At 34.9% G+C, this 13676-nt stretch overlaps 1 protein-coding gene, 6 non-coding genes and 3 pseudogenes across 7 annotated transcripts; all 10 read left to right on the forward strand.

Moving 5' to 3' along the window:
- The first annotated feature begins 296 nt into the window (after positions 1 to 296).
- Positions 297 to 4100, forward strand: LOC113347579 (annotated as a pseudogene).
- LOC113354814 lies at positions 2212 to 2302 on the forward strand. The gene has a single exon (XR_003362026.1). It is a non-coding gene; the product is annotated as a small nucleolar RNA Z101 (small nucleolar RNA).
- On the forward strand, positions 2380 to 2459 carry LOC113354847 (annotated as a pseudogene).
- On the forward strand, positions 2855 to 2938 carry LOC113354842. Its single transcript, XR_003362051.1, has one exon. It is a non-coding gene; the product is annotated as a small nucleolar RNA Z102/R77 (small nucleolar RNA).
- Positions 3556 to 3663, forward strand: LOC113354867. Its single transcript, XR_003362070.1, has one exon. It is a non-coding gene; the product is annotated as a small nucleolar RNA snoR100 (small nucleolar RNA).
- A 222-nt stretch (positions 4101 to 4322) lies between the features above and the next one.
- On the forward strand, positions 4323 to 4411 carry LOC113354823. The gene has a single exon (XR_003362035.1). It is a non-coding gene; the product is annotated as a small nucleolar RNA Z101 (small nucleolar RNA).
- Positions 4412 to 4474: 63 nt separating this feature from the next.
- LOC113354845 lies at positions 4475 to 4555 on the forward strand (annotated as a pseudogene).
- Positions 4556 to 4629: 74 nt separating this feature from the next.
- On the forward strand, positions 4630 to 4721 carry LOC113354826. Its single transcript, XR_003362037.1, has one exon. It is a non-coding gene; the product is annotated as a small nucleolar RNA Z101 (small nucleolar RNA).
- An 81-nt stretch (positions 4722 to 4802) lies between these two features.
- On the forward strand, positions 4803 to 4886 carry LOC113354840. Its single transcript, XR_003362049.1, has one exon. It is a non-coding gene; the product is annotated as a small nucleolar RNA Z102/R77 (small nucleolar RNA).
- A 4520-nt stretch (positions 4887 to 9406) lies between these two features.
- Positions 9407 to 11734, forward strand: LOC113347578 (protein NRT1/ PTR FAMILY 5.8-like). Its single transcript, XM_026591254.1, has 4 exons — positions 9407 to 9560; positions 9655 to 9872; positions 9968 to 10569; positions 10679 to 11734. Exons 1-4 carry the CDS (start codon positions 9497 to 9499, stop codon positions 11484 to 11486), a joined length of 1692 nt encoding a protein of 563 aa, XP_026447039.1. The 5' UTR covers positions 9407 to 9496; the 3' UTR covers positions 11487 to 11734.
- Positions 11735 to 13676: the final 1942 nt, after the last annotated feature.

Below are 13676 nucleotides of genomic sequence, written 5' to 3' on the forward strand. Positions count from 1 at the left end.
ATCATTTTTTATTAATTTTGTGTAATTTATTTTTTTTGTGATTTTCTGGAGGTTTAAATCATAATTGTTTTGATTATGGTACCAGTTTGTTGCTGATGGAGTGTTCTTTGCTGATCTCAACGAAGTATTGAGAAGAGAACTAGCTGAAGATGGTTACTCCGGTGTTGAGGTTAGGGTTACACCTATGAGGACTGAAATCATCATCAGAGCTACGAGAACTCAAATTGTTATAGGTATGAAGACTAAACTCTTAAACACTATTATCTGTTGTTTTGTGTATTTTGGTATATATCCGAAATTAGAGATTGATTTCATTTTTTGGTTTGTTTAGATTTGTTGGTGAGAAGGGAAGGAGGATTAGAGAATTCACATCTGTAGTAATGTAGTATAGAAGAGGTTAACTTAACCTAAAATAAGATAGTAAGAAACACTTACATAAAGTTGGATAGGTGATACTATTTTGCAGTGCAAACTGTGTATTATCAAAGCGATTGGAGCGTGTCCGGACTTCTCAATGGCTTTGACAGTACACATGTTTGCACTGCAAATGTAGTATCTACAGATGAGAGGAGGGTTAGAGAATTGACATCTGTAGTATAAAAGAGGTTTAAGTTTCCTAAGAACAGTGTTGAACTCTATGCTGAGAAAGTTAGCAACAGAAGTTTATGTGCTATTGCTCAAGCAGTCTCTCAGATACAGACCTTCTTGTTGGGCATGCTGTTCGTAGGTGTGTATTCATATATTTTCGCAGATGACCTCAATTATCTTGTGTCTATCAATTTGATTTGTTGTGAAACAAGTAGGTAAGTCGGTACCGTTTTGATTCAATTTTCGTGTTCTTAATGTTTGCTAATTACATCCATTTACATGTTAATATGGACTGGATTTTATGTGAAATAAGTGGGCAATTGGTGTCATTTTGATTTAAGACTCGTGTTCACTTGATTGTGGTTTCACATCTGTCTGTGTGGTTGCAATGTGGCTGTATGTTTTTGTGGAATTGGTTTAGAAATCTGTGCACAATTAAGCCGATGCTGCGGAAAATAATGAGGGAAGCCGGAAGCATGGTACTGTATACGGAAATTGAGCATTGGTACTAATGTCTGAGTACTTGCTCTGATGCTTCTGGCTCTGATTTTGCGGGCCTGGAAACGTACCTACAACTTTCATTGTTGTTATCTGCATTATGAATGGGTTGTATATCTGATCTGTATCACTGTTGTATACACATGATAGAGTTTCCATGATGTATGTCATTAATTTTCAGTTGCATGTCTCACTGATGTCTGTTAAATACTATGCACATCTCACATCTGTATGTCATCTTTAAAGCAAATAGGTAAACATGGTACCAACTTTGTGTTCGAAGATGACTACATGGGTTATGCTTTTTCAAGCTATTTAGTTCATGATGCCTTGATTTCATGTTTGTAAGCTCGGGTAGCCACATTCCCTCCTACATCTGCGTATCTTTTTCTTTTCGTTTTCATCTATCTCAATAGTCTGAGACCAGTTGAGCACTGATACATGCTTTGGTTTTCAATAATTATGATTTTTGTTGCTGTTAGTAATCTGTATTTTTGAGTATGCAAATATGGTTCATAGACTTTCAATGTTAAAAAGCTTTGATCTTGTTCTGTGTCATCTACAATGCACATATGCTCTCTTGGTATCAACTTTGTGTTGGGAGATGACTAAATGAAAAATGCTGTAACAAGTATCTTTGCTCTTGAATAATCATTATCACGTTGCTTTCTATATATTTGTTGAAGATGTTTGATTATGAATCATATAAGCTCATTGTATATCGCTAATGGAATTTCTGTGCTTAGGGCCTGCTATGGTGTTTTGGGACTCGTCATGGAAAGTGGTGCCAAGGGTTGCAAGGTACAGTCTTCTGCCGGTCTTTCATGTATTCCAGTCTTTTACCTTCTGTCTGCTTGATATGATATTAAACTTCAAGTTTGTAATTGTTATACAGGTAATTGTGAGTGGAAAGCTTAGGGCAGCTCGTGCAAAGTCAATGAAGTTCAAGGATGGATACATGATTTCTTCTAGTCACTACATTGATTCAGCCGTTAGACACGTCCTTCATAGACAGGTCACTTTGTACCTCTCAACTGTTGTTTATTGTTACTTTCTTAAATCTTTATGAATCTTTCGTTAGTATATTTTGAGTGGTAATTGTGGTTCGGTTTAACTGCTGAGTGTCAAGGGCAAATGAGGAAATTTTATATGTAAATGGATAATTTGCATCTGAATATTTCATTGATGTTAACACTTTGGAGATCTGATGCCTTGAATCTCTTTTGTGTATGTTGTTATTGTTTTCTCCCGATTTTGTTTGTTTCATTTTGGTTAAGAGTTTGATTGTGGAGAGTTTGAGGTGACGATTAGGTGATTTCCCTATTGGTTTGATCGTCAAAATGATGGCATAAATGTCCTCTAGCTGATCATTCTCTCCCTTCTCACAAAACCAAAATCCCATGTCTATTTTTCGGTGTTACTTTTTTTCTGCAAGTTGGTATTTCCTTTGTTTCTGGGAATTCCTTCCACCTTCTAACTTAAAGTTCATGTGTTGTTTGTTGAGCAGGGTGTTCTTGGTATCAAGGTCAAGAATCAAAATCATGTTGGATTGGGATCCTAAAGGAAAGAATGGTCCAGTGACTCCATTTCCTGACGTTGTTCCAATCCACCAACCCAAGGATGAAGAAGACTACGTAAGCAGGCCTTCAATGATGGCTCCTACCGAAATTGAAATGGCACCTCAAATGGGAGTTCCCCAACAAACTATAGTAGCTTAAAATGGATGTGGTTTCTAGTTTGTAGCCATTTTTGAGTTCCGTATTCAAGAGAATGAGGTGATGATTAGGTAATTTCCCTATTTGTTTGATTGCTGGAATGATGGCTTAAATGTATTAGCTCTAGCTGATCGTTCTCTCTATATTTTCTTTAATTCTATGGCGTTTTTGTTTTGAATGAAACATTTCGTATACTTTAACTGTAGTGTCAAGGGCATATGAGGTTGGTTACTCTGGTATTGAAGTTAGGGTTACACATATGCGTACTGAGAATCTGAGATTATCATCAGCGTTACTCGTACTCAAAATGTTTTTGGTATATATCTGAAATTAGGGATTTGATTGTTTGGTTTCTTGGATTTGTAGGTGAGAAGCGAAGGAGGATCAGAGAATTGACATCCATCTATAGTGTAGAAGAGGTTTAAGTTTCATAAGAACAGTGTTGAGCTCTATGCGGAGAAAGTTAACAACAGAGGTTTATGTGCTATTGCTCAAGCTGATTCCCTCAGATAAAAGCTTCTTGGTGGGCTTGCTTTTTGTTGGTGCGTATTCATTTATTTTGCAATCACTTTAATTATCATGTTAATATGAATTTGATTTGTTAGGAATTAAGTGGCTAATCGGTAATTGATTTCCATGATGTAAATTGTTTCATATTTTGAAACTGTGAATCGTTTTGTGTAAACTTTAAATTTGGCTGTATAATATGCATTTTAAGAAATCTAAGCACAATTAAGCCGATCCTCTGGATAATTAATGAGGGAAGCATGATACTGTGTACAGAAATCAAACTTGGTACTGATGTCTGCTTGCTCTGATGCCCTCTGGCTCTGATTTGGCGGGCCTGGAAATGTGCACATTTTTCTCCAAAGTTTCTGAATCATGATAAACTTATATTACTTCTCTGTATGAATAGCCCCTTGTAAGGTTTCTCAGATTTATTGATAACTTACACTTTTGCTAGGTTTCTAATATGTATGCATGTTATAATTTATTAAGAAGTTGTTGGTTGGTCTAACGTTATAGTTTTGAAACAGCAAGTTACTTCCTGTAAGTTACCTTGCCTATAACTAAAGCACAGTTGCACTTCTCTACACTTCTGTCTATTAATAAATATTATACATCTGTATGTCATCTATAAGCAAATAGGTAAGCTTGGTAGTAACTTTGAGTCGGAAGACAACTACATGAATTATGCTTTTTCAATCTATTTAGCTCACGATGCATTGATTTCATGTTTGTATTCCGCTTAGAATAGTGGCCAACCATTCTTTGATATTCGACTTCAAGTTTGTAATGGTTAAACAGGTTATTGTGAGTGGAAAGCTCGTGCTGAGTCAATGAAGTTCCAAGGATGGGTCAGCCTGCTAAAGAGTACATTGACTCAGCTGTTAGACACGTCCTCTTTAGACAGGTCAGTTTGTACACCTCGGTTGTCATTTACTCTTTACTATCTTAACTCTTTACCATTTCTTTGTTAGTTTATTTTTAATGATGATTGTGGACTGTTTTAACTGTTGAGACGGGCAAATTAGGAGTATTATTTGTAAATGGTTAATTTGCATCTGAATATTCATTGATGTTAACACCTTGGAGATCTGATGCCCTGAATAAATCTCTTCTTTGTTTATTTGTTATTGTTTTCCTTCATTTTGGTTAATAAGTATTCTCGAGAATGAGGTGATTAGGTACTTTTCCTATTGGTCTGATCACCGAAATGATGGCTTAAATGTATTAGCTCTAGCTGATCATTCTCTCTATACTTTATTTTACTTTTACGGCATTTTTGTTTTGAAAGAAACATTTGGTATGCTTTAACTGTTGATCTTCAAGGAAAATGTGGACATTTTATATGTAAAATGGGTAATTTGTGTCTGAATATTCCATTGATGTAAACACCTTGGAGATCTGATGCCCTGAAATCTCTTCTTTGTTTATTTTTTATTGTCCTCTCCTACTTTTGTTAGTTTCATTTTGGTTAAGAGTTTTTGATAGTGGAGAGTATGAGGTGATGATTAGGTAATTTCCCTATTGGTTTGATTGTCGAAATGATGGCGTAAATCTATTAGCTCTATCTGATCATTCTCTTCAGTCTTACTAAATAACATCTACTTTTCAGTTTTACTTTTTTTGTTTAATGCGGAGTTATATTTCCTTTGTTTCATGGAATTCCATTCATTCTTCTAACTTAAAGTTCATGTGTTGTTTGAGCAGGGTTTTTTGGTATCAATGTCAAGATCATGTTGGATTGGGATCGTAAAAGCAAGAATGGTCCAATGACTCCGTTACCTGATGTTTTTACAATTCACCAACCTAAGGATGAAGAAGACTCATTAGCTGGCCTTGGATGATGGCTCCTACCGAAATCAAAATGCTACCTCAAATGGTATGTTCCCCCACAAATGATAGTAGCTTGAATTGGATAGGTTTCTAAATTGTAGTCATTTTTAAGTTCTGTAATATCTCAGAAGAGGATATTTATGCTAGATGAAGATACTGTAACTACCGAGAATATTTGAGTTCTTTATTTATTTCAAGTTTATGTGGGTTTCTTTTTGTTGAGTAATACAGAAAAAACTACAGAGAAGTCATTTCAAATTTATTGAGATATTTATGCTAGAGGAAAATACTGCATTAGATAGTGTAACTTACTGATGCATGTCCAATTGATCCTTGGCTACTTTACTTGCTGCTACCTGTTAGGAGATTCTTTATTTTTTCTTTGTCTAGATAAAGTTAGCGGCTGTGCTTTACGGTTTTTTTAAAGCTGTAGGTATACCAGAATTCAGGATTCAATGATGCTGCTGGCGTTTTTTTTTTTTTTTTTTTTTTTTTTTTTTCTTCTTTTGCAGCGATGGAAAAATTGTTGTGAACTGAAAAGAGTTTGGAATGATGTTACTTGTTATCTTGTTTTATATTAGTGGGCTTGAAGGTAGTACCAAGCCCTTGGTCTTATTGTAAGGTTGTTTTATCTTGTTTCAGTGAAGTGACTCCTTCTTTGAAACCTGTTCGGAGGCATACTCAATATGTTGGAGGCATACTAAATGATGATACCATTTAGGGTATCTTTATAAAGGGGTGTCTAAGCATACCAAAATTACTAGATTACCCTTTAATTACATTAAATTATTTAAATATCCTTCAATTTAATTAAGAACTTAAACTAAAATAAATTAAATTATTGAAATACACTTAATTAAATTAAAATTCTAAACTAAAACTAATCAAAACTTAGAATCACTCACCACATTTCTTCTTCTTTCTTTTTCTTTTTCCATTTTCAGTAGCCGAACACTCTCCATAATCCCACATAATGTATATTAGAAGGTATTTCACAAAAACTCATCTAGATTTTGACCATTATTGCTTAGTTTGGTCGATAGAATAGGGTTTCTTTGATTATCAAAAGCTGGTTCGGCCCAAAAGTTTGCGACAAAAACAGAAGAACTTCGGCATTTTCTTATTTTTTTTTGCTATGTGGAAGGTTGTTTTATCTTGTTCCAGTGAAGTGACTTATTCTTTATAGCATCAATCCAAATAAGTTGTACCCTAATAAAATTCAAAATTTATTCGACGAAAAGCTAGGGCAGAAGTTTGCAAATGCTTCAACATTGGATTGTAGCTGAAAAGAGTTATATGCTGCTTGTGTGAGATAGACTCCATCCCAATGGATAAAAAGAAATAGTGAATTTCTTTAGTTGAAACTTGAAACTCCAAATGGTTGACTGAAAGAAACCAAACTACAATCTGCAAAATATAAAATTAAAGGAAAGAGAACAAGAAATAAATTGTTAGATGATTTCTTTGAATTGTGATCATACAAATCTGTTGTATAACAAACCATGGCTTAGCCCAGTTGGCAGGGAAGTAGGTTGAGTGGCTTCCGTGTCGGAACCTATGCCAAGTTGAAGGAAAAAAAAACCTATTGCATGAATGAAATACTATTAAGTTTGTATCTTTTTGATTAGAATTTATAAGAGAGAATTCGTCGCCTGGTAATTATTTTACGGCCACGGATTTTATTTTGGCTGGCAAATGTTCACCAAGGGCCCATGCTCATCACTGTTGTTTCATTTCAAAGGAAAAGATGGTTCGATGATGTCAGCAACAACAACATTTTTTTGTTTCTATCTTGTTATTTGTTTTTGCTGTTTTTATTTACTTATTTGATTGATTTCTTAGGTTCATCTTATTTGGATCCACAAAATTGGTCAATTAATCCAATAATGACAATTCCTGGATGAAAAAGAACGAGAATGTAAAAATAGTCAGGATATAAACAGTTTCACCCTACCCATTTTCAAATATTTTTTCTTATTTTTAATTTATATCAAGATACATCCAGTTTCATCCTCACTCTTTTTTAAGTTTAAACCATGATGAATCCAATTTCATTCTTGTTATTTTTCTCGTGTCCATTTCACCCATACTAATTTTTACTAGTCTATTAAAATCATGTTTTAAAAATATTTGGACAAATGATATATTTTCCGCTTTAAATTCCATGTTATGTTATTTTCTGATTTCCTTGTGTGAGAAACGATCTTAGCCTTAGATGTTGTTTTATTTTTCCCAGAGATTTTCATGTTGTATATGAGTACGTACACTTTTTTTTTTCTTCTTCTTATCTTCACGTGATCTGGTTTGTTCTTTTGGTCATTTGTAGAAAGTAGTGTTGTAGTAGTACTAGTCTCATTGTTATGCTATTTTGAGGCTCCAAGATGAAACCCATTTTTGCTAGTTGTGCGATTAATTTTTGTACGCTAGTTTTCATTGAAGGTCATTTGTACGTTGTAGGAATACGGGGAGAGGATTTGTCAACTGGATTATACTAAAGAAGATGGCCGAGGTAATTATTTTGATGAAACAAACTTATGGTGTTATGGTGTTATGACTTGGATACTTTCAAGTATATTAAGTTAATTAATCAGATGATTCGTAATTGGAAAATCCTTGCATAGAGATGCACTGTGAGCTTTTGTGAAGTCCTACATCCCACTGACGTTTTTCTATCAGTCCACATATCTTCACTCCATGTATGACCATGACCTATATGGCTAGCTGTGATATTTCATCAAGACAACACAAATGGGCACGTGGATTACTGTGCAAACTGTTTTGACTTGGACCTGTATTATTGTATCAGCAAGTATTGGAAATTTAAACCAATCAATAGATGATGGTCCAAGTATTCATTGCCATGCTCAGGTTTATATTTCTCTCTGTCTTGAAACCATTTCAGCTTCATGTTTGTGTATTTCTAGATATATTTCCATTCTGAATAACTTATGAGTTGATATGCGTGGTCACATGGCATGACAAGACTCACATTGTATGTTCAGTCACATTGTGTTACAGATATTGATATCTATGAAGTGACCTGGAGTGAGTGAATAATTAATGACTACTCCTGTTTATATCGGAAATGCTATTCATCTCCCTATTCTCCACCTCCCTATTCACATTCTTCTAATCTAAGTCCTACTTTTCTATCGAGATCCGCATTCAGATTCAAATGGGATTCACCATTTCCTTAATATGGGGTTTAGATTGTAGGGAGGTGAATAGGGAGGTGGATAATAGGGAATTGAATAACATTGCCCTATTTATATTTCATAAAATGACAGGTTAAATGGAAATTCTTTTTATATAAAAGTGAAAAATTACAGATAAGCAACCTTACCGTAGAGTTGTGATGGATGATAATAAAGCTGAGAGAAACGCACCTGTGAACCTTTCTCTAAACGATGAACTTGAATCCACATTCTCTATATAGATTGTTCTTGAATCTTCGGAACTCGATTATTCATCTCTACGACTGCAAGAAGCAAGGAAAATCCACCAAGTTACTCTTAAATCACTAAGGTGCCGTGCATGCATGCTTGCACAGAATGGAATGTTTATTCACCGGGTCTGCCATATAGCGGTGCATGTACTTGACGCATAATTAATTACGCAATGTGAATTCCATACAAAACTTAATACTCATCGAGGAAAGCACCCTCTTCAGTTTCTCTTGGAGGAAAATACAACATTTACAAATACATATACATACACATCATTACGTATGTATTATGATTTCCATGTGCATACGGAATTGATCACGCTCTTTTGGTACCACACTCCCACTGAGTTTAGATTTTTGTTTCTTTTCTATGATAAACGAAACAAAAGTAAAAGTATGATGACAAGAAGAAGCAAGTGAAGTACATATACCACGACAAAATGAAACACAAGACCTAGTTCATATACAATTAGCAACCAATTGGATGCTGATATAATAATAATGAGATGCGATTGAAAATTAAGACTCATACTACCTTTTCAGTCTTCCATAATATGGAGTCCATATATACTCCCTTCATCCGAGTCATTAGATCCTCCATGATCAAGTTTTGATTATTTGTTAATTAAGTACCACTGACATACAGATAAGTGTTGGTTGACGAGGATGACATGTCCGTATGCCATGTGGGTTTTAAACTAGTTTTTAATGAGTGATAGATTCATTGTGGATATACCATTCTTAAATGAGATTCTTAACTAATTAAGGTTGTGCCCTTAGTATTTGGTTGATCAGCTCTTGAATAATATAAATACGCGACTTCAGATTTCTAGCAATCACAAAGAGAGCATGTGCAGAGAACAATGAGTCTTGTCTAGAGCGACAAAGTGAGGGAGAAAATAGATTAATCATGGCAAGAGGTGGAGGGAGATTACCATCTATCATGCTAAACAAATCATGCATTCTTATAATTGGTGAGATTTTTTGAATCTATTAAGCTTAATTCTTCCCTTTGTTTTAGTATAATTAAATTCCAACTAAGACCATATTTTTCTGCTTTTTCTGTAGTTGTGGCTGCTGTAGAGAGGTTTGCGTTCAAAGGTGTTGCGTCGAATCTTGTAACGTATCTGACGGAGGTGATGAAGATGAGCAATTCAACAGCGGCAAAAACAGTCAACAGTTGGGCTGGAATTTCATTCTTGTTACCGTTGTTTGGAGCATTTCTTGCAGACTCCTATTTGGATAGATATTCTACCATTTTTTCCTCTTCTATTGTTTATGTTACTGTAAGTATTTAATTCCGACATTCAACACTTCGTATAAATTTGAGAACTCTGATTAATTGTACATTACTTTTTGGTTAATCATTGTATAAATGTAGGGACTGGTGTCATTGACATTTACAGCACTGGTATGGGAGTGGATAGCTAAGAGTACTAATGACCATGAAAAGACTAGTTCAAGTCCATTTTCTCCTTTTCTTTTGTTTTTGTCTCTATTTTTAATCGCTTTGGGACAAGGTGGATACAACCCATGTTTGCAAGTCTTTGGAGCTGATCAACTTCAACTTAGGAAAAATGATAATCAGTTACCAACTTCGAACAACAACGAAGATGGTGATGCAAATGACGAAAATATTTCTAATGAAAAAATAAAAAGTATGTTCTTCAAATGGTGGTATTTTGGTATATGTAGCGGGAGTTTGCTAGGCGTGTCACTAATGTCCTACCTTCAAGATACTTTTGGTTGGGGATTAGGTTTTGCCATTCCTTGCATTGCCATGGCTATGTCTGTTACTCCATTCTCATGTGGGACTAGGTTCTATACAGTTATCGAAGAGCAACCCAAGTCTGTTAGAGGAACCACCGGAAACATGATAAAAAGCTTAGTGAACTCTATTAAGAGTGCTGCACAGAAGTTAATGCATCGCGATTATGTCGCCCTACCCTCAAATCTATCCGACGCAGAAGCAGGCGAACTTGAGTAAGCTCTTCTCTTTCGATTTGATGGAAACTGTTTCTCTCTTAAATGAATAATATATCTTGTAGGGTTATATTGGTTTTGAAATCTAGTTTTTACATTTCATCTGTAGGCCTCAGCAGAAAGCACTATGTAGCCAGCATTCTGGTGATCAACAATCCGACAACATGCCTAACGGTGCAGTACCGGTAGTTGATATAGTTGAGGAAACAAAATCTGTAGCGCGGATAATGCCAATATGGGGTATGTTATTAACGTTTGCAATCATCTTTCAACAACCAGCTACTTTCTTCACAAAACAAGGCATGGCAATGAAGAGGAATATGGGTAACCATTTTATGATCCCTCCAGCAACATTACAAAGTGCAATAAATGTTTCTATAATTCTTTTAATGCCTTTATATGACAAAATAGTAACACCAGTTTATCGAATAATTAGTGGAAGCGATAAGGGAATTAATGTGATGCAAAGGATGGGTTTTGGTATGTTTTTATCAGTAATTGCTATGTCGATCGCAGCAATTGTTGAGACAAAAAGACTCGAAATTAGTAGAAGAGAACCAACCATGAATTCTGTTCCATTATGCATATTCTGGTTACTTCCCCAGTATATCCTTTTGGGTATTTCGGATGTTTTTACAGTTGTTGGTATGCAGGAGTTCTTCTATAGCGAAGTTCCTAACAAGCTGAAAACTATGGGAATGGCTTTACACTTGAGCGTTTTTGGTGTTGGAAGCTTCCTTAGCGCAATCTTAATATCGTTCATCGAGCTTGTTACAAGTGTTAGCAATGGAAAGCATAGTTGGTTCTCAGATGATATGTGTGAGGCCCAACTAAACAAATACTACTGGTTTTTAGCATTCTCAAGTGCATTAAGCTTGTTTTTCTTTGCAATTTACTCACATAAGTATTACAAGTAGGTGAGTTGAAACACAGATTGCAAATGCATTATAAGAAAGTTATATTAACTCAGCTAGAGATCGTAGTAAGGGTTTTTATTTCTTTTGGCTTGCACTTTGGGTAGTTTATATAGTGTGTTTTAGGAGTATCGATCTTTATTGTTTGCCTGTATACATTAAACGTTCAGTATTGACTATTGATGCTTTCTGGAGAGCTTATTATCTAAATGTAAAAAATGTTTTAGTCGTGATCAATAAATAAATTTGTGTAGGGATTCTCATCTGTACGTACAACTTCGGATGCTAGATTGTGCTTTTTGTTTATCTATAAATGAGAACGTCTTTCGCATAAATTGTAAAGGCTCTCATCCTCAACTATATCTTAAGAGTCAGAAACATGCAACTTACAACACGTTTGTTTTTTCCTCTATATAGGTAGAGTGTTCTATATTGAGGTTTACCTCTATATCTATATAAATATCATTATATAATCTCTCTTAAAATCATGTTTGTTGGACCACTATCTAACAACTCTATATTGTGTAACCAATTTTATATATTTCTCATTTTATCCTTATAATATTCAAAAAATCCATGAATATCCATTACAACCAAAGATGTTCAAAAATTCCAAAAGGAAAAAAATGTATTAGAAAATACAACCAAAGATGTTCACTTTTTCTGAAACGGAGCGAAAGTATAACTTTTTTCTGAAACGGGGTAAATATATCACTTTTTCTGAAACGGATCAAAAATATCACCTTATCTGAAACGGGCGAAAGTATGACTTTATCTGAAACGGGCAAAAGTATCTCTTTATCTGAAACGGGCGAAAGTATCACTTTTTCTGAAAGGAAAAAAAAATCACCTTTTCTGAAACAGCGCAAAAATCACTTTTTCTGAAACGGGGCAAAAACATAACTTTTTCTGAAACAGAACGATAATATCACTTTTTCTGAAACAGGGCAAAAATATCACTTTTTCTGAAACATGGAAAAAATCACTTTTTCTGAAACGGAGCAAAAATATCACTTTTTCTGAAACGGCGCGAAAGTATCACTTTTTCTGAAGCATGCGAAAGTATCACTTTTTCCGAAACGGGGCGAAAATATCACTTTTCTGAAACGGCGTGAAAGTATCACTTTTTCTGAAACGGGGGAAGTATCACTTTTTCTGAAACAGGGCTAAAGTGTCACTTTTTCTGCAACGGAGCAAAATATCACTTTTTTCTGAAACAGCGCGAAAATATCCCTTTTTCTGAAACGGGCGAAAGTATCACCTTTCTTGAAACATGTAAAATTTTAGATTTTAAATTAAGGAATTATTTTTGGACACTATAAGTTTGTTCGAGGATATATTAGTCATTTGAAGGTTTAATAGAGGTAGAGGCTCAAAGATAACACCTCATTGGTGCTATTTGATTTCCTCTATATAGATAGAAATTTGCCTCTATCTTAGTAGCGATAGTGGAAAAAACAAACACCAAATAAATGGGATCCACCACTATGTAGAGGCTAATAGAGGTTAGCCTCTACATAGACGAAAAAACAAACATGATGTTAGCCAATCGTAAAGGCTCTACTTATTTTCCTCATTCCTCTAAGCGCTTGCAAAGATATCCAAATTACTGATCTCATGGCAAATTGTTAGACAGAACAAGGGAAGAGAAATATACGTACATACCTGAAAATGACAATCATACATTCCGTGGAGTGTAAACCCATTCTCAGTAACTTTTCCTTTAATTATTCAAGTCACGGGTGATGATCTTATCCTTCCAAATACTTCTCTTAGTCGAACAGATAGTTAGCTTGTCGCAGTCGCTATGTGCACAGAATCTTAGGTCATTTTGTTTTGTTTTGAAGCATAGAATCTTAGGTGACTCACAACTACCTAATGTCCGAACTCAATGATCGTTGTCCTACAAGTACGTTTGTATTTGAGAATACTGTATGCATGTTGTAGATTTTGAACATTATTCAGCGTTTGTATCCGCAGAGTTTCGTGTTTGTGTGTTTGTTTGTATTTCATGTTGTTTATCGGTATTGATGGTATGTTTAATTTCCGTGACGTCTCTACACTCCAAATTAAGTGAGAAACATGCATTCTTCCTAAATCTAATTTTTAATGTGGCGTGAAACTCACGCCAAACTTGATACCACGTTATTCTCTAAAGATTATTATGCAATCTTCCATACAGGGACGGACCCA

The sequence above is a fragment of the Papaver somniferum genome, chromosome 2 (genome assembly GCF_003573695.1).
Source record: "Papaver somniferum cultivar HN1 chromosome 2, ASM357369v1, whole genome shotgun sequence".
NCBI classification, from domain to species: Eukaryota; Viridiplantae; Streptophyta; class Magnoliopsida; order Ranunculales; family Papaveraceae; genus Papaver; species Papaver somniferum.